Consider the following 25,109-nt stretch of genomic DNA (forward strand, 5'->3'; position numbering starts at 1 on the left):
GGGTGCATCATCTGCATAAAAGTAGATATAAATCTGTGTTGGAGTTATACTATTGTTTTAAGCGTGGACCTTGTGCCCCCGTCCCTGTTATTAAGATGGTTGTGACACCATCAGTACAGATTGCCTGTGTTCTATAAGACAAATAGGTATACATTGACATTTTTTCCATAAAAAACGCCACTAGATACATATTTTGTCCAACCACTCTCAAGATTTTAGTGCGCGGCTGAGTCTTTTACACTGTAACGACATGTAAAGTGCCACAAAGTGTACTTTTCCTATACTCGGTATCACATTTAGTATGGAACATTTTGTGCTCATATTCCACCTTGAGCCCCAAAATCAAACGTGAACAAGACACGCTGCCACATTTACAACCACATACTTGTGAATAACGGTGTGTTGTTTTTGCTGTCAGTGTTTTAGAGACAGAGAAGTCCCTCGTGCTGGCAGAGAAGGGTAGCGGGGACAATGACGACGTGGAGCTGATCAGAGCAGCTGCAGGTTTCCGTCTAGTTGCCACCATGAATCCTGGAGGAGACTTTGGCAAGAAGGAGGTAGGTACCAGGAAATCAAAGAATGTGGCCACTGTGCTGTCAATAGATGTTAGGATGATGGTTACAGTGCTCAAAAGTGACTTTTTTCTTTTTTTTTTTTTTTTTATTAAGGCTTTTATATTTGCTTATAATTGATTTTACTGAGTTTGAAGAGAGAATGTTTGTCTCAATGATTTTACATGGGTTTTTTTTAATATGTATGACTATGCTTTGACAGTAATAAAGCAGAAGTCTATGTCGACAGAGTGTGACTTTTGTGTTTGTGTGTTTTTCGGACAGCTTTCTCCTGCCCTCAGGAACCGTTTCACAGAGATCTGGTGTCCTCAGAGCAACAGCCGCAGCGACCTGGTTCAGATCATCCAACACAACCTGCGCTCAGGCCTCTCACTGGATGGTAAACTAGCCTGGAGATTAATGCTGAAACATGGTTTAGTTAAAGTCATTCTTGTCCTGATTGCAAACAGTTCACAAACATTTTTATTATACAGTAAATATATTATTTTTAAAGCAGTTTAACACACTTCACACCTCAGGTAACTTGTAATGCCATGATCATCAAAGCCATTATTACATAATCATGGCATCCTAAAAATACATAATACATTTTATTTATAGAGCACCTTACACAATACTCAAAGACGCTAAATCAAATGAAGTCAGTAACACAATATTTGATAGATAATCAACATGTGACTAAATAGCAATCAGGGGTCAGGCAGCTGCTGGTCAAATCTGCCTTCTGATGCATTAAAAAAAACACATAATACATCCAGTCCTATGCCAAAGTTCCTCTGCCCTCATTTAGGGCTAACAGCACTGATGATGACACTACAGCGACTGTCTTAAGGTTAAAATTTTTGAAATTCATAACAATTTAGTCTTAACACTCGAAAAATGTGCAACTTTCACCAAAGCATAGGCCCATACGAGCAGAAATGCAGCTGCAAAAAGTTAACCCTAACCCATTACTAAATGATTACTGTTCTAAACTATTACTATTCTAAAATTTGTCTTCAATTTCATTCTAGGTGTCATTAAAAAAGTCTTGAATCTAACTTGCCACAAGCTTAATAAATGCCATGAAGTACATCATCACACTGCAAACCTTAGTACTGTCACTGTATGCACTATAATTTAAAGCACTTAGAGTTAATGTGTAAAAACAAATGTGAAAACAGTGACCGAATGTGGAAAGTGTTACTGATAGTTTTGGGGTTTTTTTGGTCTCAAATGCAGGCGGCGACATCGCAGAGCTGATGCTGGACTTCATTGAGTGGCTGATCCGGCAGGACTTCGGCCGCCGCTGCATCCTGAGCGTCAGAGACATCCTTTCGTGGGTTAACTTCCTCAACACTGTGTGCGAGCGTGACGAGGATGGCTTCATGACCATGGGAGCCATGGAAGACGAAGAGGAAGCTGAGTGGGACCTCAGACTGGACACTGTCACCGCCTTCATCCACGCCGCTTGTCTGGTTTACATTGATGGCATCGGCTCAGGTGAGCTGACTGCTCATTTTAAATCCCACTGAGAATTTGAATCCCGAAGGAGGTATTTAACCCTCAGGACCTGCTTTAATATTGCATGCATTCATACCGCTCTACACACAAAATGAGCTTTTCAAATTAAAGCTTTAAAAAACATTAAACATTATTATTATTTGCGACTTTTATTGTGTTTTTTTTAGGCAACATCAGTCCTAATCATAAATATCAAATATTCATTCATTCATTTTCAGAATTTTAACCCATTAAATGTCAGTTTTTTGACATGATGCTACAATGATTTTAGATGAAAAAAGACAAATTTTCAATATATTACATGAAATAATGACACCCAGAAATAATGCAATACATGTTTTTAGGCTTTGATGGCTGTGGGATCAAAAACTGCTGTTTGAATGGGATTTCTATGGTGCATTTTTTGCACAGTTTGAATGTAACTATGTAACAACAATTTAGTTTCCACTGTGTATTTTTGACTTATTGTAGTAGCTGAACTGGATTTTCCAAGATTAAACAAAAAATACACAATCTTGCTAAAATTTATGCCATATGCATTAACACAGCCAAAGTTTTTAAAAAAATTTAGAATGAGTTTAAAATGCGCCAAATAGTCCCTAAGGGTTAAGAGATGTAATCTGAGCCTCCCCTTTCTTGCAGGAACTACAGTGGCGTGTGCAGACAGCGCTCTCCTGGCTCGCCGGCTGTGCCTTGGCTACCTGCAGCAGCGTCTGAGCAAGATGACGGAGCTTGATCAGGAGATGCTGGATGCTCTGAGAGTCTATGATAGCAGCCTGCTGCGGGAGCCGCAGTGGGGCGAAGACTTCTTTGGCATCGACCCCTTCTACATTGCTTTAGGTAGGAAGCTCCAAAGAGTTGGTGAACCAAGTCATAGTTTTGCAAGTCGTAAGTAAGTCTTAAATGTTTGCACTTAAGTGTCAAGTCAAGACAAGATAGTGCTTCAAGCCATAAAGTCATATAGTGCTCTTACACCAAATGTAATGCCATTCCATTAACAGCATTAATACATTACATTTTCAAAAATCATGAATGCTTTTAATTATGCATATTCATAAGTTAAAACAAGTTTGGAAATTTTGCCCATGAAAATGTCTGGGAACTCTGGTTTTAAAAACCTGAAGTTTTTTTCAGCTCCATATCCCAACCTGATGATCACAAAGAAAAACTTGACTAAACCTACATGGAAATTAAAGCCCTCTTCTGTTTGAATCAGACGGCTCATTGCTCCTCATGTCCACCCAGGTCCTCAGACTGAGAGCCGGAACCTGTCAGACTATGCCATCGCAGCGGGTACCACCGCAGTGAACGCCCAGAGGCTTCTGCGGGCGCTGAAGCTGCAGAGGCCTGTGCTGCTGGAGGGCTCACCTGGTGTTGGGAAGACCAGCCTGGTGGCAGCACTGGCAAAAGCTTCTGGGAACCATCTGGTCCGAATCAACCTGTCAGAACAAACAGTGAGTCTCTATACCAATAATAAACTTTTTTTATATAGCACCTTTTCCACAAGAAATGCAGCCCAACATACTTTAAAACAAAGAAACTTCATGCGCCAAGTGATTCAGATAAAAAGACATTGAAGACATGATAAAATCTGCATGTAAACATAAGATAAGATCAGAATTGAATACATAGAATGCATCTTCACATGGATAAAACTCACTTGATATTACTAGTAAAAGTAAGATAAAAATAAGAATAAAAAATAGAATGCACAGAATGTGTAACATTAGACGGAAAATAAAACCCACTGGGATAATATGATAGCAATACATCTAAAAATAGAGAGTAAAAAAATGCATAAAATTAGGAAAAATACAAGCAAAATGCAAAGCAGTTAAGTCAGCCTTTATATGAATAGTGCTCAGAAACTCACTGCTGTGAATGAATTTGAAAAAAATACCAGGCTCTGATGCTGATGGTGTGTTCTCTCTGGCAGGATGTGACTGACCTGTTTGGAACAGATCTCCCTGTGGAGGGAGGAAAGGGAGGAGAGTTTGCATGGCGCGATGGCCCCTTGTTGGCTGCTTTGAAGGCGGGTCACTGGGTGGTGCTGGACGAGGTAAGGACCCCTGTTCACACAGTTTTTATCATGTTTTTTTGATGGCTTGGAGTCTGTTTTGTTAGCAAACCTTCATAAAATGACTAGTAATTGGACAGTGTTGATATAAAGTGTGATAATGAACTGACCTGGCTTGTTCCTGATGCTGGCAGCTGAACCTGGCCTCCCAGTCGGTGTTGGAGGGTCTGAACGCCTGCTTTGACCACCGAGCAGAAATCTATATTCCTGAACTGGGGATGAGCTTCCAGGTTCAGCAGGAGAAGACCAAGATCTTTGGCTGCCAAAACCCCTTCACTCAAGGTGGGGGGCGTAAGGGACTGCCCAAATCCTTCCTCAACAGATTTACTCAGGTAAGAAACAGCCAAAGTGATTATACTGATCTTTATATATACTTTACGATAAACAAAGTTTTGTGCTTATTCATTTTTTTGTTGCTTCTTTACTTAATTTAATTATTTTCTTCTCTTTTCATCTATTTAGGTATTTGTTAATTTAAAAAAGAGACATTGAAAAAATTTAATTTCAGAGTGCTTTATTTTGAAAGGGATTGGATATTTTCTTGGTTTATTTAACCCTTTGTTTCACCAGTGAAGATCTGCTAAAGTCAGAGATCTCTTTTGCAAGGGAGACGCAGCTGAGCCAAAATAAAACTAAAACGGATCATAATGCTAACAAAGCTCACATTAACTTCAGTAAAGACAGAGCCAATTACCAATGGAGTCATTTACAGTTAAACTAACAATAGTCTTTACAGTTAGTACATTTAAAAAAAAAAAATTATATTAATAGTTTACAGTAAAACTTAACTTAATAGCGCTAGTTATTATTTGCTTTAACTCAACAGGCTTATATTTGGAGCAGGCATCTATATGGGATGGGCTTTTAATTCCTTTAGTTTTTTAGTTTTACACATCCAAAGACCTTCTATAAAAATGAACTACATGGTAATCGAGCGTCAAAGTGAGACAGGACTTTATTTGTCAAAATTTGCAGCGACACTAAGTTAGTAAAAGGGACTGGGCGTCTAATTGGGACTGGGCTTATACTTGAAGTTTTACGGTTTTCTTTTTGTGGTGGTAGATGTTTTTAATCATGGTGGGCTGCCATAAAAAAGATACATGTGTGAGAAACCCCAAACAGTTTGCTGTGCCCTTTCCCATTGTAAGCTAAATATGTTTGGGTCTTGGACTGTCTATCAGACAAAAGAGCCATTTAAAGATGCTACCGTGGGCTGCGGGAAGTTGTGAGCAGTATTTCTGATTGTCTACTGACATTTTAACAACTAAACAGTAAATGGAAAAAACATTCTGCAGATTAATTGAAAATGAAATGATTTGTTAGTTCCAGCCTCAGAATTATACAATATGATAAATAATCACACTTTGCATTTAGTAATGTGGACAATCAAGATCAAAGATCAAGATGTCCCAGTGAGAGATTTTGGAAAAACTGCGACTGGCTAATTGGATGAGGATAAATGTATCAGCTTAATAAAAAGTTAGCACTTTCATTTTTATGATTGATGTTTTATTTGAGTTTTCAGAGAATGGTTGCAACCACAATAAACATTCAGCATGACACATACACAAAAAAACAAACAATGTAAAATGGAAGAGCTAGAAATAAGTAATAGTAAATGAAGCTAAATACAGGAAAAACAAAGCAAAACACACGCGCGCGCGCACACACACACACACACACACAAGGGGTACGTCCAGAATGGTGTTTAGTTAGCTAAAAAGTTAGCACTTTGATGAATCTGACTTCCTGCTGTGTTCTCAGGTGTTTGTGGACCAGCTCACGAGCAAAGACATGGAGTTCATAGGAGACTCCATTTTCTCCACCATTGATAAGGAGATCATCGCTAAAATGGTGGAGTTCAGTAACAGAGTGAGTTTCTCTTCCCTCACTCTCGTTAAACAGCTGAGTGAGAGACTCTGCTGTGCTAAATGAAGACACATACTGTTAGCAGGTCTAGCATCATGCAGTGCTTCACATGCTCTGTGTCCAAAGACAGCTAAAATGTTGTTTTTTTTGCCTCCATAGTTGGTCCAGGAGGTGTGTGTAGAGCGGCGCTGGGGCCAGAAAGGAAGTCCCTGGGAGTTCAACCTGCGCGACATGTTCCGCTGGTGTCAGCTGATGCAGGCTGACCAGTCACCAGGATTTTTCAACCCAGGCCAACATGTAGCCCTGGTGTACGCTGACAGGATGAGGACAGAGGCTGACAAGGCTCAGGTTCGTCATTTTTACCCATGGGTCCAAAAGAAACTTAATCCAGATATCAGTGAATTTAATCCGCTAATTTAATTGGGTTTTTTAACAGATCAGTAGGCTATTTGTCAGCCTGGACCCTATTTGTGCCTAAATGACTATTGGGAACCACAGTTTTTAAAATAAGCCCAGCATTGAGAGAAAGTGCTGTAGCAGAACGACATGCTGCAATGCAACTGAGGTGCATTTTATGTCCACTGAAAGTGTTTGTTTTTGTCACTGAAGAGTAAGGTCCTTTTTTTTTTTTTAAACCAGAATCCATAAAATCTGTCGCCTAAATTTACTCTTTATTTATATGGAGTCTTGTGGGTTGAGCAGTGGCATTTCTGATCTGGGTAAATAAGAAGGATTTTTTTTCTTTAACAAAAAGGTCTGTCTCTGGAGGGATCCTCTCCATAATGTTGTCAGACACTTCTAATAACAATCTGTGCCTGTCAGCAGCAAAAACAGGTACTTTTTCTGAACATGCATTGAAAGAGCAGACTGCCCCAAGTGATTTTATTACATTTTGTTTTGCTGCTCTGGCTGCAGCATTCTTACTCAATACTGGACTCATTTCAAAAACTGTTGTTCCAGGGGAGCGCAATAGCTAACCTGGCAAAGCAAGTGCCTCATGTTCAAAGGCTATGTCCTTGCCACAGCAGCCACGGGTTTGATCCCAACTCATGGCTCTTTGCTACATGTCATCCCCTCTCTCACCCCCTTTCATGCTAGAGCTGTCAAATTGTTGTTCCCATTAACCACTGAGACACAAAACACGTTGAAAAACAGTGTCCAGGTTGAAAAATACCAAAATTGCACTCAACAGACGTCCGTCTTATGTTCCGTTTTTTGTTGTTACTGACCTTTTTTTCCACTGTTGAGACTGTAAACCCCGTCCTATCCCGCACAGGTTCTGTCGGTGTTCAGGAAGGTGTTTGGGGAGGACTTTGAGCCTTACAGCGGCTCCAGAGAGTTCCACATCACTCCGCTCAACCTGCAGGTTTGTAAAATCAAACAAACCTCTCCCTGTTTTCCTGCAGTAGATGTTTTAACTGTACAAACAAAGTTAAGGATCTCTTCTAACATGGATTGTCCCTGTAGGTGGGCTTCTCCGTCCTGCAGCGCAGTGGAGGAGCCCCTGTGGCCCTGGACCCCCCTCTATCCATCACACACCAGGCGCTGCGGCCCCTGGAGTCCCTGATGAAATGTGTTGAGATGGGTTGGATGACCATACTAGTAGGCCCCACAGCCAGTGGAAAGACGAGCTTGGTGAGGCTGCTGGCTCTGCTGACAGGACACCGGCTCCGAGTCATGGCCATGAACAGCGCCATGGATACCACTGAGCTGCTGGGAGGCTTCGAGCAGGTAACCAGGAACGTAGGGTTCTTAGTTTGTCTCTTTCATCTTCTGGAAACATTAGACTGCATCACTCTGAGCTCTTTTATCTCTTTATTCCAGGTTGATATCATGCGGCCATGGCAACAAGTGCTGGAGAGCGTGGACTACATAGTCGCCATGGTAATAAGGCGCGGCCTGATGTCGCTGGACGTTGGCATCCAGGACACAGAGTTCCTGCTGCAGACGTGGGGTCTGTTCTGCCACTGGCTAAAGGAGGAAGGACTACAGAGAACTGGAGGGACCATCAACTCTGAGGCTCTGAACAAGCTGGAGGTCATCATCCTGCTGTTGCAGAAACTCAACACCAAGCTCAAAGTCTTCACTGGTAATGGACCAGTGCTGCCTGATTTATAATGGTTATTGCTGTTTATTGGTCTTGTAAGTATAAGAATGTGTGCTGAAACACGCTTCTGTTCGTCCTTCAGACATGTCCAAGCTGCAGATGGACTTCACACTGCTGAAGGAGCGTCTGGCTCAGCTGGAGGACGGCTGGACAAACGGAGGCTTCGAGTGGTTGGACGGGATGCTGGTCCAGGCCCTGCAGGCTGGTGACTGGCTGCTCATGGACAACGTCAACTTCTGCAAGTGAGGAAAAGTGCAGTGTTCTGTTTGTGTTTGTGTGCTTTTTAATCTATTCATGAAGAAATCATTGTCTGCTTTTACTCTCTGCTGGGATTTGGAAATAGTAGTGACATCACTTGTCTTAGTTTTAAAGGTGAACGGTAATAAATTAAAATATTTGTAGTAAATTATAGAATAGTAATTATGATAGTAAATTATAGAAACAGTTTGAGATAACATTTTTAAATGAGAAGTGGTAAGAGCTGTAGATGAAGAGAAATCTCAGGGCATAAACAAGTTAAGCCTAAAAAATCTTTTCCAAATTCAAAATATTAAGTGAAATGTGATGACCACGTGTTATGTTTTTAGTGCTTCTGTCCTGGATCGCCTCAATGCTCTGCTGGAGCCCGGTGGATCTCTCACCATCAACGAACGTGGCGTCATAGACGGAAAGACCCCCAAAATCAGCCCTCATCCTAACTTCAGGTAGTACACAGCATTGAAGTGATTTCACTTAGTATTAAAGTCACTGAAGAAGTTTGTGCTCAGCTGATATGTGCGGCCATGCAGGTTGTTCCTGACCATGGACCCTCTGCACGGCGAGCTCTCCAGAGCCATGAGGAACAGAGGGGTGGAGGTTTACATCCCAGGGGAACACGAGGGGGTCTGCTGGGACACACTGGACCTGAAGACTCTGCTTCACACTGCAGGGGTGACCGGGGACTGTGTGTGTGATTTGCTGATTGAAATTCACAAAAGCATCAAATCTGCCATTTGGGGTAAGCATAAGAATTATGAAAACAAATAGATATGCCTGCCTGTCAGTCCGTAAAGTTAATATAAAAATAATCTGTCTTGTATCTTTCAGATTCCCCTGCCTCATCAGTGGCTTCCCTCCTCCATGCTGCTGCCCTGCTGTCCTGCCAGCTGCAGCGAGGTGTAGATCTACCCAGCGCCCTGCAGCATGCCTGTGGAGAGGCCTACTCCCTCTGCCAGCGCACCACTGCCAGCCAAAAGGTATCAACACCCCGCTACCAATGCATTACTGACTGTAATATTTCTCCTGGTTCACCATCATTAATGTATGGCACCCTTTCACACCTGCTCACACTATTTTACAGATATTGGACATCGAAGGGTGACTTTGATAACTTGTTTTTGTGTCTTAATGACTTAATGGAAACAACAGTTTTTGAAACTGATTTCAGCTGTGAAGCAGGGCATGTTCCCACCATCAATTTACATAGACTAAAAGTGTTTGTTTTTGCCACTGAAAGGGCTAAAATTCTGTCTGCCAGCATTATGGGAAGGATACCTACAATGATAGACTTTTTTGTTTAAGTATAAGACCCTTTTTATTTAACCAGAAACAGCGCTGAAATCGCTTTTTCCAAACCCACCAGGCTCCATTTAAATAAACTGTGATTTTATCATCATAAAACATTGTTCTTTCAAAGCCAATAGAAACAAAATAAAACTCGCAAAAGCCATCTTGGTTCTTCTTTCCACTGTCCCATCAATCGCCAACTCTAGTTTGGTTGAGATAAACACTGAATTCAGCCAGTTAGATGTCAACATATGCTGACTCCATCCTTACTAAAATTATAGTTTATTTAATAAAGTCTGGTGGGTTTGGTAATGGCGACTTTGAGGCTGTTTCTACTTAAACAAGATTAGTCTGATTCTTTAACAAAACAGTCTGTCTCTGTAGGGATCCTTTCCAGAAGGTTTTAGACCCTTGGATGTAAAGTGATGGGTAAACATACCCCAGAGGTTTACTTTGGTTTTGCAGCTACTGGCTGCAGCTCTTTCTTTCAATTTTAGACCAGTTTAAAAAATTGTTGTCCCCAATAGTCACTTAGACACAAACAAGTGTGAAAAATAGGGTCCAGGTTAAAATCCTGGAGATACTTTTTAAATTCCTCCTCTATGCTGATGACACACAGCTGTATGTCACCCTCTGTCCTGGTAACAGACTAATGTAGCCCAAATCTTGCCATATCATAATTTAAACTTCGGATGTATTTCCATTCAGCAAGCCCAACAGATGATCGAGCAGCGCCTGGCCATCCTGGACACTGAGGACTGGGGCAGTGGGCTGCTGTGTGCTGGAGTCTGGCCCGACGGCTTCCCCTCTGCCCTCGTCTCCACAGAGGACTCCTGCTTCTCTGCTGTACTCCGAGATGGACAGGTCCTCTCGTTTTGCCTGAACACCCTCAGCCTGCAGGGCAAGCGGTAAGGACAACAACAAAATTACACGAGTACAATGTGTGAATTTATGTGAATTCATCGAAGATGAACCCATCCAATATGTAAAAAGATATAAAATAAACTTTTGCATGAAGTTGAAAAACTAAAAGCAACTTGGTAGAAGTTGTAAGAGAAATACTGAAAAAAAAAATTAAATGGGGTTGAAATGTCCTACAGGAGTCGTCCGCTGAGTCTGAGTGACCTGCAGAGGGCGCTGCAGAGCAGCAGTGTCCATGAAGGACTTGTGTTCTCTGGTGGAGTGGTGGATCTGGCGGAGGGAGACGCCCTGAGGCTGATCCCCACAGCAGTGAGACTGGTCACAGAGAGAGCATCTCATGGAGACTGGATCCTCCGCAGCAGCTGGCTGTCACACCTCTGCAAGAGCTACAAATACGCCCCTGGTCTGTTACTCTGCACACACAAACACACTCAGAACCCTCATTTTAGACATTTTTTCATACTCATACATAAAAATAAGGTGTTCATGTGCAATGATAGTAAAATTTCCTTATCAAGATTTTAACTTACACATTTTTGTCAATATTATAAATCTCTCAGATCCAGCTCTGGTGCAGGTGGAGGCAGGAAACAGAGCTCTGAAGTCTGTGTTTGGGGGTAAACTCGCTACTAAGGGCAAGTCTCTGGCAGAGCTGCTCCAGCCTCACAGCATAGGTAAACTCACTCTTTGGTTGTCTTGCTCATCTGTTAAGAAAAACTCTAATATCAAAAGTAAAAAAAATGACATTAAAATTAGAATTCAAAGTTAATACAGTCGTCGAGAAAAAGCATTGCTCAGAAGAATGTCTGTTTTGAGGTGAATAATCTCACCCACATGACTGTGGTATTGATAATGTATGTAGTTCATGACTTAACTGAGAGAGAACACAAATAGATAAAATAGACTTTTCAGTAAGACTGATGATGATATCAGTGCAGTGCATTTTTTTTTTACCTTTCTATCAGACATTTTATTAATGTTACCACATTCTGCTGCCATCTTCAGAGAGTATTACCACTGTCTGTTACAGATGAATACAGGATTCTGGTGGACATGCGATGGAACAAGCAGTACCTGGATATTTTAGCCAACAAGTGCAACTTTGAGGATGAGGAAAGATACATGGAGTTTCTGGAGGCTCTGAACGCAGTTGCCAACAGGTACAGTGAAAGATTGATCAGTTATAATTATAGTTTTTAAGTTTATAATTATAAGTGTGATATGTTGTATTTTTCTAAAATGTATAAAATTATCTTGAATGGTCATACATTAAATATACAATGTATAAATTATTATATATATATTTTCTTACAACTGTTTGTCATGTAAAATTGTTCTGAATGTGTAGAGTGATTTTTTTGCGTGTGTTTTTTAGAATTGTTCTGATGATGGACAGAGAGGAGAGGTCTGTCATCTGCACCTGTGCGATCAACCTGTCTGCTCAGAACTGTGCTCTGAGAATAGCCACGGCATTCAGCAAAGGTACACAAAGCACCCTTTGGAGAATTATGAACTGATGTTGACACCCACCTGTAAAAATGTGTTACAGTTACAGATACAAAATCAAAAAGTCAACTTACTGAGCATCACAGCATGCAACATGTGTGTAACTCAGATGGAGTTTATGTGTTTCCCTCCCCCCACAGGAACTGTGGATATTGGTCACCTGCCCCACCCGGTGCTGATGCACCTGCGGAGCTTCTTTGACCTGTGGGACTCCTTCACCCTGCAGGCTGTGCAGAGCGGACAGCCCTACATCTCAGACCACATCATGTTTGAGGTCAGAACTTTACTCGCCTTATTATTGTGTCTCTTTATACCACACTCCTCTATTCCTGCATTTTCTCTTCAACCACAACTGCTGCTTTTTTTAATACTACTGTTACTGTAGTCCCACTGTTGCTATTACTCTGACAACTACCAACGTTCCTTTTATTACTGGTACAACCACTGTTACAATCTACGACTACTATTATTTCTTCTATAGCTGCTACCACTACTGCTATGCTACTACTACAACTAGTAACTGAAACAGCAGTACTAATAATAAATGTACCTCTACTACTGTCTCTCCATTTTCTACCCATAGTATACCTCTACTTCTAACAGTATGAAAGCCATTTCTGCAGCTTGAGATTAAGCAGGTCTTATACAGTTCAGACTTAACCTTACTATGTTTGCCTCACTCATGTCGCTCTACCTGTGGTGTGTGTTTAGATCCTGCAGCTGCTGCAGTGGCTCGATCGTTTCTGGGATGTGTGCAGCACCCTGCCGGCGGACTCTCAGGGCATCTCTGTACTGTCTTTGCACTGGCAGTGGGTGCAGAAACACCTCATCCTCCGACTGCCCCAGCTACTGCTGGGAGACACTGACGCCGCAATTGAGTAAAAAGTTTTCTCTACTCCATATAATATTTATTTTTCATTTACATTTGCAACAGTATAGGGATAGTGACTCTCTCTCTCTCTTACATACATATTTGTATTTTATGTAGTACTACTGTTTTACATACAACAGCATATTAGGACCATCATAGGTAAAAAATAAAATGCGGAGCTAAAGGAGGATAGTAACAGTTAAAAAAAAAAACTCCAAAACTAAAGACACAAAATTTACAAGAAAAAACAATAAATAAAAACCTAAAATAACATTAAAAAAATCTCCTGGGTGAAAGTCCTGTGCTTGACCGATCTATCCACCATGACTTCTTGACTGTCTAGCAGAAAGCCCTGAAGCCAAAGTCTTCCATGTTGGATCAAAAACAGTATATTTGGGACTTAAATTTCAAAAGATTTTGCCTTAAAAAAAAAAAATGCAAATTTATGTCTTTATAATCTCAGAGAATATTTACAACTTTAATCTGAGGAATTCTTTTTGGAATATTTTTTTCTTAAAATGTTGCCCCCCTCCCCCAGCTCTGTACTTTTTTCCTTTACCTACAAAGGCCCTAATATGCAGATGTAGTGTTATACTGTAGGTATTATAAAAAAATATATAATAACATAATAATACATAATAAAATGAAAATTAAACACTAAAGGCATTATATGACTTTTTATGAAAAATTCAGTGTCTACAATTTTCAATCTGACTGTGCTGTACTCCAGAGGTCAACAGGAGCTGCAGGCGGTCTCAGCAGCCATCCAGACCGTCTTGTCCACGCCGGTGTCTGTGGCCACAGCTCTGAAAGGCATCCAGAAAACTCTGGGCAAAGCTCTGCCATTCAAGGTGCACAGACACTTGATCAGCTCTACGTTACAGTCAGACCTCGCCTTTGCATGTTTACTCATCCTCAGTTATTGTTTTTATGTTTTGTTCCTGTGGTCTTTTCTCTCTTGTCTAATGTGATTATCCAACCAAACAAAAGAAAGTATTTAAAAGCCACTTTACTATGTCTGGCAATTTTTCTCTTTTCTGAATTACTTTACAAACTCAATCTTTATTTTTCATCAGCTGGAGTCGGTGGCTGAGTGTGCGTCTCGGCTCAGGCTCCTGAGTAAAGCCCTGGATGTGAGTGACCTGAGATTAGACGGCACCACAGGTTCCTGGAGGCAGGAGCTGGTCCGACTTCAGGGTGCCGGGCTCGGGCTGGACATCAAAGAGAGTCTGCTGGAAGCCTGGGGCCTCGTCCTGCTCGCCAACAACCAGCTGGACCCACAGAAGTCTGGTGAGCTGCTGTTACACGAAGAACTTTTACCTGTGTACATGTGCTGCTGTGGGGGGGAGAAGTGATGGTGTGTCAGTGGGTTGTTTTGCGTCCAGTAGAAGGAATCTCAAGAGTTCCTGGTAGAGAATCCTAATGATTTGAGTGTCACATCATTGTCTAGCATCATCATCATCAGGTCAAAACTTACTCTCTTACATGTATGGAGTCAGATTTAGCAGTTTAACCCTTTGTAACCAGAGAAATTTGAAATGAAAATTGTCTTGATTCATTAAAAAACAAGGGAAAAAGGCAATGACAGAAGAAATTACCCAAAAATTAGTAAAAAAAAACCCCCAAAAAACAAAAAAACAGCTTGGATAGTTTTTTGCCCTTAAAAAAACAACAGGCTTTAAATGTTAAAACCATATAATTCACATAGTATTTGTCATGTATTTGTGCCTTTGGAATGACTTGTTAATTTTTTTTTCAGTCAAAACTTATACTCTTACATCTATGAAGACAGATTCAGCAGTTTAAGCATTTGAAACTTGAGAAGATTGGTTGATTAATTTTAAAAAACATGGGAAGAAGGCAATGAGCAAAGACAGAAGAAATGACCTAAAATCAGTTAGAAATGAGTAAAAAAGTAAACAGATAAATAAATACATAAACAGAAAGAATTTATTAAAAAAGAAAGAATGTTAAAAAAAATGGAAATGGCCTGTGAAAAGTGCCCAAAAATATATAAATAGTAATTTTGTAACACAATTTTAGATTTGTGATGATGATATTTATAAATATAGTTTTCCCAAAATTATCTTCCCTTTTCTCTAGATATTTTTCCTTTAAAACAATATGTTTTTCTAAATCTAGCCTGTTGTTTCTATGTCTTTTAAGTTGTGGAGCATTTCTTATCAAGTTGCTCATTGCCTTATTTTCCCCATGTTTTTTCGATCACTTTATTTCTAGAAATTTTTCAGTGTATCAGAAAAGACGTTAACATAAGACATAATCTCAAAGTACAAATGTGTGCAGAATTGTAGAAAATATGGAAGGAAGAAAAAAACAGAAAAAAGAAACAGACAAGCCACAAAACAGACGTTTCTCATGTTTTTGAAAGAAATCAACACAATTTTCTCAGGGTTCAACGGTTTAATTACTTGTAAAAGGCGTTTGAAAGCAGCACAAGAAAATTGATGTAAGGTTAAGGGTCAGGGCGTGAATGTGGTGCTGTGTTTTCCCATCAGGAGTGTTGGAGCGGTTGGTGTCAAGTGTGGAGCAGCAGCAGCGTCAGATGAGCTCCAGGGGGCTGCTGGAGGTCCGCTCCATGTCTGAGGACGAGGAGCCAGGAGACTCAGTCCACCTGGCCAGAGAGGAGCTGCAGCAGCTCAGCCGCAGGGCTCAGCTATGGCCCCTGATGGAGGAGCTGGCTGTGCTCAACCAGCTGCGACTCAGCACTGACCTGCTCCACCTGGCCCTCTCTCCTGGGTAACTATCCATCCCATGATCAACAAAGCAAAGATATGTATGAGGACTGAAGTAGAGACATTAAATGGACTGTGCGGTAATTTCTCCCTGTTGTTTTGCAGTGACCAGGAGGCTGAGGACAGCTTACGTCGAGAACTGTCCAGACATCTGCGCTACTGCCTCCAGTCCACACCGATGAACGTCAGCCAGCTGCAGCCGCTATGGTTCCTGCTCAGCAGTGACAGGGTCAGTGGAAATGTCTCCTCTACTCAAAAATCAGTCACATGGATCCTAAATTTGTATTAGGGCTAGGATGACATACTTACCTCTCAATTTGGGCAGAGGCTCTGGAGACAGAGTTTCAATAATGCCTGTAGCAACTCAAATTCAGCCAGCATAAACCCCAACACTGGGGTTTGCTGCATGCTGGGTTTAGTTTGTGTGTCTGCCTGCTTCCTTGCTTTTTAAAAAAAAAATGGATATGACCTCACGTTGCTCATAGACTATCACAATAAAAGCAGCAACTTCTTGTCTCCTCTGCATTCAATTGAGGCATTAGAAAAATTAAGTACAAATGTTTTTTTAATTGCAAATAATATATATATTTTTAAAAATAGCAAATGCTTAAGTGAATCAAGTCTCGTGAAATGTGAATATATGTGATATATAAAGAGTCAGCCCAAACTTCAGCCTTCATTTTAGAAAATTTCAGGGTACAACCATAGCTGTGCCCTAGAAAATATAGAAGTAATCCAAATTTGAAAGAAGAAATACTAAAAAAAGAAAGAATTTTCCAAAGGTGCAAACATAACATCTGACGATTCTTTATGGCTGTTTTCCAGCCGGCTGAGGAGCTGCAGTTTGTGTGGTGTGAGCTGCTCTCAGAGGCTCTGGCTGCCTTGTGGACCAGCAGCGTGACCTCAGACCCCGATCTCTGGCTCAAATGGGACCCACTGAGTCCCAGGACCCAGCTGGCTCCAAAGCTGCACCACGGAGCAGACACCATGGTACCGACCATAACCATGTCGCATTAATGTTGCTGCATTTAGATCAGTCGCTCTCACTATCACTTTCTAAATACCAAAGTGATTTCTTGTTGGTTTGATGCATGTCTCTGTTGTTTTTAGGGACCGGCCTTGCTGAGTAAAGCAGTGTGGTCGTATTGCATGCTTGGAGTGCTCTGCAGCAGTGAGACTGGGGGTCGATGGGAACCATCGGGGGCGGCCCTGCTCTCCCTCTCCCATGTCACCCTGGGGGAGTGGAAGGAGAGGATCCAGCAGCTGCAGGATGTGTCTGCTGTGTTGTGGGACAACATGGCCATCCCTGCTCTGTCTGAGTTCAGGTAATTTAAAACATTTAAAAATATGTTCTTTAAAAGCATTTCTCATTTTTGGGGTTTACTAATCACCCCCATACCTCCTCAGGGGCACAGACTTCAGGCTCCAGGGCGCGGTCCTGCGTCGGCAGCTCCAGAGCATGGCAGACCTGCTGCCTCCCAGTCTGCAGGAGGGTTTCATGGAGAGCTGCGAGAGCCTGGTGGAGGATGCAGACCCTCTGATAGCCGCCCAGGAGATCCAGACCGTCTTCAGGGACTTCATGCCTCCCAATCTGCTCCCCGACGGCCTGGTGGAGGCCTCCATCACCTGCCTGCAGCAGTACGTCCAGAGCAAAGTCCAAGGCTCCAACCTGCTGGCTCGCTCCGGAGTGTTCTGGGTCAACATGGGCCTGCTGCAGATCAAAGTGTGGACTCCTCAGACCATCTTTGACCCCGCTGTGAAGAGGGCCTACAAACTCAACTACGCACAGCAGGAGGTGAGCTGTTGTTGGTCTTTGTTTTTTTTTTACCCCATTTTGTCTCATATAAACTTATATGTATTTTATGAAATTGACTGAAAAGAGGATGGGAGCTGTTTGCTAAGATACTCCTCTCGTTTTTCTTTGTCTTCTCTGTAAAAAGTTGGCACAAGGATTTTTTCTTTTTTTCAGTCATTAAAAGTTGATTTAAGACAGAAATACTGTGTTATGGGGATATTGTCATGTTCTTGTGTGTGTGTGTGTGTGTGTGTGTGTGTGTGTGTGTGTGTTTGTGTGTGTGTGTGTGTGTGTGTGTTGCAGCTGGCTCTGCTGCAGGAGGAGTGGAAAGCACGCAGCCTGTCATCTCAGCTGATGACCGGAGCAGAGCTGGAGGAGAGCAGCACCACTGACGGCTTCCAGCATCCTCGAATCAGGTCAGAGGCAGCCATAAAACAGATTCTACTGAACAATCATAGAAATATAGAAATATTGCAGGCAGTGGTGTGTCTCTATGATCCTCTTGCCCCCTGGCACATCTTTTTTATAAACATGATCTATTTTGATGCTTTTTAGGCACACTGGCATGTTATTTACATTCAAAGTATACAAAAATACCCATTCTTAATCATTTTATTTTCATAGTGAATTAGAAAATGGTTTGCAAGCCACCTGGCACCCTATCCTGAGCCAGATTTGGCTAGTTGAATATCACTAGTATATAGACTGAAATAAAGCATAGATATAGATTTAATAGTTATTGTATATAGTTTAGAGAATATTATAGATTCAAGACAAATTGACAGAAGGGCAGGAATGAGAAAAAGGGAGTACAATTACAAATCTGTCTGCTACTTGAGCACAGTGCCACGGATAAAAAAAACACTCAGCACAGTGAGATTACTGATTAAAAAAGGTGGCTGCAAACAAGTGAGTAAATGAGACTATAGAAAGTCATTATGCTGGACACAACTCTCTCTGATTGGCATTGATCAGAACACAACACCTGGGTGAACGCAATCATTTCAGCTTGTTAACCGGCGAGATGCAGTCACGCATCATCACCCATTACCATCTGTCTCCTAAGCAGCACTAAAACACCGATCCAAATACACCTATTTTCCAGCCTGTCTGTGATGTTGCGCTGTCACACCAATAACAACAAAACAAAAACCAACAGAAATAGTTTTTGAAGGTCACATAAAGATAACATGAGACTCCAGCAACCTTTTACAGCATATTCACATTAGGAAGGTATTGCTTCATAGACAGTATGGAGAGGTGGAATGTTTACAGTGACCTGCAAGTCTTATAATTCATGTTTGAGTAATGTATTGTAAAATCTTTGAACTTCTTGTGTGTGATTTGCTGCAGGTACCTGTGGATCCGGATGCAGCAGGTGAAGGAGCAGATAGCCGAGCTCTCCAGGAAGCAGGCCTGTCGCCCTCATGAGCCGCAGTATGGTCGCCTCTTCCAGGAGCTGCAGCACTACCTCTGCAGCATTGGCCAGGCGGCAGCTGTGGAAGATCTGCTGTCCCACCTGCTGAAGGCCCTGCAGACCTCCTCCTCCTCGTCCTCCAAGTCTAGGTCAGCAGTCCAGGCCCTACTGAAGGAGGAGGCTGTGTGGCAGAGCTCCCAGCAGCGCTTCTGCCAGCGGCTGCTTGAGGATTACCCCCTGTACCCCGACGTGGTTGGGCCGGTGCGGACCGGCATCCTCCAGCTCCGGCACGGCATGAGACTGGTGGCCTCCCAGGTTGCCGCCTCGCTCACACCTGTCCCCGGTCTGCCTAAGTTGGTGTCCTGCTTGTTGGCCTTCCCCTCGCTGTCCTCCAGCCTGCAATCCTACCTGGCCCGGGCTGACTTCCTCTGCTCCAGGGCCTGCATGGACATTCTGCGCTGCCTGGTGAAACTCCTGCCTCAGCAGCAGGACTCGGAGCACGTGGTCCCCCAGTCCTCCACACTGCTCCTCAACGCTCTGCTGTATGTGCAGTGTCACACTCTGTCCACAGGAGAGTTCAGCCCCGAGTCACGCAGTCTCTTCAGACACATCTGTCAGGTCAGCGCTGCTGAGAGCTTTAAGATCCACTGATTTCTGGGTTTAAGGTTGACTCCATTCAGTAACAGTTAAATCAGAATCAGAAATACTTTATTGATCCCTGAGGGGAAACTGTAGCTTATTACAGTCGCTCTGATGCCAGCATAGAGAATAATAGCAAGAAGAAATAAGTACCAGCACAAGTATATAAAAATATATATATGTATAAAACTAGTATGTAAGGTAAAAATATCAAAATATAGATATGTGTGCAATGCTACAATGAACAACATAGATATACATAAGTAAGAATAACAATAAGAATATATACAATATACAGCCCGCTATACATTTTATTTAATTTTTATATCAACTAAAACTGTCATATTCAAAATAACATGATGCCTCCTTAGGCTCTGGTGAACGAGTGGGACGAACAGGAGAGGCGAAGAAGAGAGCGAGAGCAGATGGAGGCCAGTCTATACCGCAACCGCAGTCGACTCCATGGCTCAGGACTGACTGAGGATGAGCAGGAGGAGAGGGACTTCAGACGCCAGTTCCCTCAGTTCACCAAGGTACTCACATAGACGCTGTCCAAGCGATAAACATCATATCTCAAGTAGGCAGGCACTGGTCAGAGCTTAGTGAAGCTTTAACAAGCTGACCTTGTTACACTGCCAAAATAATACCTAACAGTAATGTGACATATCAGAAACGACCTGTTTGATTTTTAAATCAAACAGGTCGAAACGTTTGTAAATTGGCTTGATTTCTCTCAAAACATTGTAAGAAGACTTTGAGCAACTTGAAAAGGAAATGACCGAAAAATTAGCAAGAGATTTGTAAAAAGTAGGAAACATTTCCACTGAAGAAAAAAACAAAAACAAACATGGAAATAACTTAATATAACTCTAGAAATAAAAAAGAAAAACTAATATATTTTAAAAAAAATAATTAAAAAAAACAACACAAATTAAAAAAGAGGATAAGAGAATCTGATTTTAACAAGAACATATGTAGAATGAAAAAAAGACGAACAATTCAGCAGCTTTGTAGGGACATAATCTAGATTTTCTTTGTTTAATTATAATGCTAACATACCATATTGTTTTAATCGTACAGTAAAAAGGTGAAAATCTGTCATAACTGTGGGGTTGGTTTGGGAGTTTTTGTTTTAGTCTGTTAGATCTCTAAAATGTGTATCTTTTTCACAACTCCCTGTCCATACTTCATCAGGACTTTGCAGACATCACGGCCCAGCCGAGTCTTGAGGGTCCAGCAGACTCAGGACTGAAGGAGGAGGAGATCGTCCAGGAGGAGTCCAGTGAGAGCAGCTGCCTGTCTCCGGCTGCTATGAACACAGTGGTCCAGATTCATCAGCGGCTCTGTCTGGGACACGCCCAGTCACTGTGGTACCAGAGCACAGCACCAGCCAATCACAGCAGAGAACACATCAGAGCACTGGTCTCCTCCTATCAGATTGCTTCACCTGTGATGTCACGCTTCTATCATCTCATTGGTCAGTTCTTTTACTGTCACTTTTATACTCAGTTTCATCAGCAAAGCAGAAATGTACTTTTGTAAAACTTCTTTGAATTGACAGTGTATTATGATCTCTGTGTTTGCCCCTCAGATGCTGAACTGGACCAGCAACTCACAGGCAGTGAACTGCTGCTCTCCTCCCTCCTCCAGAACACAGTTCAGGGCTCAGGTGGTCCTGATGGTCTGACCGTCACCTCAGAGGGACCGTACGATTTCTACCAGCAGCCCAACATGAGCGAGGCCCGTCTCTGTCTTCCTGTCCTGGAGCAGCTGAGAGCGGCAGTGAAGCAGAGACTGGAGGACTGGCCCGAGCACCCAGCTCTTGTACAGGTCAGTTATCTGTTTTACATTAAGGACAGACCACAGGGATTCAGTGAGATAACATTTAATATTCATAACTCGGATTCAGTGGAGCATCAAAAAACAGACATAACCATCAGATATTTGATCTATAAACATTTCTTTCACTGACTTTTTTAAGAAAACTAACTACTATATCCTGATGTACTACATCCTCACATACAATTACATATACCACCCTAGAAATTTTACATTGGCATGATTTCTTTAAAAAAGCCCTACCATGGGTTCATAGTGTTTGGACTGATGCCCTATACTTACACATCAAGTTCATTGTTTTACAATTTTACAATTTTAGCCATAGAACACTATTTGCTTAATTTAACTGTTACTCTCTAATTCAGAATGAATAACATGTTAGAAAATTGACTGGCACAAGTGTTTAAAATTATTGAATTACACCAAGAAGACATGGAGCATAATGAAATTAAATTTATACCAAATAATTATCTTCCTTTTGGTTTCCACCAACTGAGAGAAGTAGTAGCTAGATGCTACACTGTGTTTACCAGCTAATCACTGTGTCTGACTACTGTTTGATGTTGTGCACAGAATGCAGATTTATTTATAGGAACTTTATCTTTAAGATTTTTTTCTTTATGGCTTTGTCACCTTTATTTGATAAAGGACAGTATAAAAGCAGAGCAGAAATGGGAGTAGGAGCATTTGCATAAGCCGATAAAAGCGAAAGCTAAAAGCTAAAATTATAAAGCCAAAGGCTACCTGCATTTGTGTAGGGTATATTTTAAATGTCTACACCGACATAAAGCATGACAGTTAGTGATAAAAAAAAAAAAAAAAACTTTTAGTATCCATGTCTGCCAAACTGATCATCAACATCTTGGCTCTTTGATATTATTTTTTTTTTAACTGCAATATCTTCATCTTATAAAGGATGGGTTCATATACTTTGTTGCGTTAGGGATAACTGATGAAGAGTTCAAAATTTCAATCAGTAATCATTGCCCAAATGTCTGTCTAAAAGTGTAAAATTATACTACAAATATATACAAATCCACCTGTTGCTGTGGTGCAGACTCTTCTGATTATGTGTGAAACTTCTGTCTGGGTTTCTATAATGTGTTTTCCTGTGTGTGTTTGTTTTCCAGCTGACTGTGGTGGTGGAGAGGATCATGGCTTTCAGTCTGGCCAGTCCACTGGCCAAGTTCCTGAATGGTCTGGAGATCCTGCTCAGTAAAGCACAGGTCAGTTCCACAAGACACATTTAGTCAACAAGAAATAAAATAAAGTAATAGTGACGTTGTTAATAGCTGCTGTCATTCATTAGGTAAAAATACCAAAAACTGCTCATTATATTATCTCGGACATTGTGAAGGGTTGGTTTGAGCTCTGTGGTATTAGTCGTCACCTCTGATCTCTGCTGTTCTCATCAGGATTGGGAGAACAATGCCAGCCGCTCAGTCTCTCTGGGGAAGCAACTGGAACCAGTCACGCAGCTCATTATCCAATGGCGCAAACTGGAGCTCAAGTAAGAGACATGGGGCTTAAAGAGTTACTAAACCCCAAACCACTTTTTTTTTAGGTTGAAAAGCAATATATATGGGTATTTAGTAGAGTTGTTGGTTGATTCAGGTCCAGCTCTTCAGATTTGAGTGCAAAGTATTAAAAATATATATACACTATATGCATAGTGAGTTAGTGAGTGCTCTCTAAAGGTCACCACCCCTTTGTCGCCCTTTCACCAACTGACTACTTTGCATGTGTGTGGGGACAGGGAGGTACTGTGGATCAAGAGGTGACACGATAGTGTGACTGGGCGTGTCTTATGCTGCCTTCATATGCTTCTCAGAAATATCATACATCCCAGTTGTGCAGTCGTAAATGATGACAAATACGCATTTAAGTGCTCTGGTCAGGAAAAAGCAGCAAACATGGACGCTTGAAGTAAAAAGGTTGTTTTTTCATGGCTTATGTTTTACCAACAGCAAGTAGCACAGAGCTAAGTTAACACACAGCTAAGTTAAAATTGTTATCAGTGTTAGCATACTTGCCTGACATGCTTTATAGTTAAAAGTTTTCTTGCTTACTACAACTAATGGGTGCATATATTTAATGTCCATCTCCTAAAAGTAAATGATAGCTACAAGGAACATAATAACAATTTTTTACCATTTGTAGCTGACACTGTTTTCATGCTTTCCGCCATTTCTGTTGCCCTGAAATGTCAAGCAAACGTCACAACTTGGCAACTCGGTTATCACTGAAATTTCTTAATTTCCCATAATAACGACATGTTCATGTGCATAGAGCTCTTAAATATGTTAAATACAATATTTCCGAACAGCACATGAAAGCAGCATTAGACCCCCTCCCCACCCGTTTTTCAGGGAGGAGGCACTCAAGCCAAAAGTGGGAGTTTAGTTACTCTTTAGATCACTGTATTTATATTTGAGATGCTGGAGTCTTCAACAAATCTGTCCTGCCCTTCTCGTGTGGTATGTTTAGTTGCTGGTCGAGCAGTCTGGACAACGCGATGAAGCGACACACTGAGAAATCAACCAAACACTGGTTTTCTGTCTACCAGCTAGTAGAGAGATATCTGGAGGAGCAGAGGACTGATGCTAATACAGGTACAAACACATGGCACTGAGAGGGTGCTGATTCTGTTAAATGACCAACTGACAATGCAGCTGTTTAAAATGTTTTTTTAATTAATCAACCTATCTATTATTTTTTTTAAATGGCTAAGTGAGAACTTCCCTCATAATGAGAGAAGTTTAAAAGTGTATTAAATTAAAACTATATATTTTAAGTACAATGAAGCTCAGTACTTTTTATCAGCTTTTCAATCTCTATATTTTTTTTGCCAGTGGACACAAATAGCAGTGAAGAATGAATCCATTCTCCAGTATTAGCACATGCTACAACATAACCAATCCGTGTGTTTACATACATATACAACAGCATATTGGGGCCATTGCAGATTTGAAAAAAAAAAATCTGAATTATTTAATGTCATAGATTTGTGAGAAAAAACTATTCTCTTAGTTTATAAAGTAGCAAATTGTCTCTTCCAAGTCTGGATGTTGTTGATAATCTGGTGATTGTGGCCTAAAATAAGGAGTAGCTATGTCCTTATTCCTAAAGCTAGTTGCAAAGTATTTGATAAGTTCATCCACTGCAGGCATAATACACAGCAGGCAGCAGCGTCTGTGTGATGAGGTCGATCCAAAGTGAAGTGATGTGGTTTTTGGATCCCCCAAAACAAAAAACATACTTTGTTGCTGACTTTATCTCACAGATTAGAGACTTTATAAACGAAGAGAATAGCTGATTTTTTTTCTCGCTAATTTGCGACATTAATCTTTTAAAGAGTTTTTTTTATTATTTTTTATTATATTTTTTTATAATATTGCCCTCCATTTTTCTTTGTGTATGATTTAAAAAATGAATACATCACTCAAATGTTATGACTGCTAAGACTCTTCTCTTCCTGTAACCATCCTCTCCAGGTGAGGAGGTGGAGCGCCTCTCCCTCTCCTCTGTGTCCTCCACCCTCCAGGCCTTCATGGAGGGCTCCACCCTGGGAGAGTTCCACACCCGCCTGGCCATGCTGCTCAGCTTCCACTGCCACGTCCTGCTGGTCCCCAACCAGCCCGGACAAGGTCAGGCATCACTGCTCTGCACAAGTCTAAGACAATACTCACATGCCC

General features: G+C 41.4%; 1 protein-coding gene across 1 annotated transcript in view; it reads left to right on the forward strand.

Moving 5' to 3' along the window:
- The window catches only part of mdn1 (midasin AAA ATPase 1), a 75,096-nt gene that overhangs the window by 28,660 nt on the left and 21,327 nt on the right, over positions 1–25,109 (forward strand). Inside the window, 39 exon segments of the mRNA XM_042502992.1 lie at positions 419–557; positions 837–951; positions 1,794–2,054; positions 2,718–2,915; positions 3,321–3,529; positions 4,012–4,134; positions 4,287–4,484; positions 5,917–6,024; positions 6,181–6,369; positions 7,298–7,387; positions 7,489–7,752; positions 7,846–8,110; positions 8,211–8,370; positions 8,716–8,832; positions 8,917–9,125; positions 9,215–9,363; positions 10,382–10,581; positions 10,774–10,997; positions 11,155–11,268; positions 11,625–11,754; positions 11,970–12,076; positions 12,241–12,374; positions 12,812–12,978; positions 13,702–13,822; positions 14,048–14,261; positions 15,488–15,728; positions 15,830–15,953; positions 16,550–16,714; positions 16,835–17,049; positions 17,132–17,519; positions 17,823–17,935; positions 18,873–19,554; positions 19,947–20,108; positions 20,770–21,052; positions 21,167–21,405; positions 22,545–22,640; positions 22,830–22,924; positions 23,902–24,026; positions 24,909–25,061. Coding sequence (XP_042358926.1) covers positions 419–557; positions 837–951; positions 1,794–2,054; positions 2,718–2,915; positions 3,321–3,529; positions 4,012–4,134; positions 4,287–4,484; positions 5,917–6,024; positions 6,181–6,369; positions 7,298–7,387; positions 7,489–7,752; positions 7,846–8,110; positions 8,211–8,370; positions 8,716–8,832; positions 8,917–9,125; positions 9,215–9,363; positions 10,382–10,581; positions 10,774–10,997; positions 11,155–11,268; positions 11,625–11,754; positions 11,970–12,076; positions 12,241–12,374; positions 12,812–12,978; positions 13,702–13,822; positions 14,048–14,261; positions 15,488–15,728; positions 15,830–15,953; positions 16,550–16,714; positions 16,835–17,049; positions 17,132–17,519; positions 17,823–17,935; positions 18,873–19,554; positions 19,947–20,108; positions 20,770–21,052; positions 21,167–21,405; positions 22,545–22,640; positions 22,830–22,924; positions 23,902–24,026; positions 24,909–25,061 — 7,286 coding nt within the window.

The sequence above is a fragment of the Plectropomus leopardus genome, chromosome 16, assembly GCF_008729295.1.
Source record: "Plectropomus leopardus isolate mb chromosome 16, YSFRI_Pleo_2.0, whole genome shotgun sequence".
Classification (NCBI taxonomy): Eukaryota; Metazoa; Chordata; class Actinopteri; order Perciformes; family Serranidae; genus Plectropomus; species Plectropomus leopardus.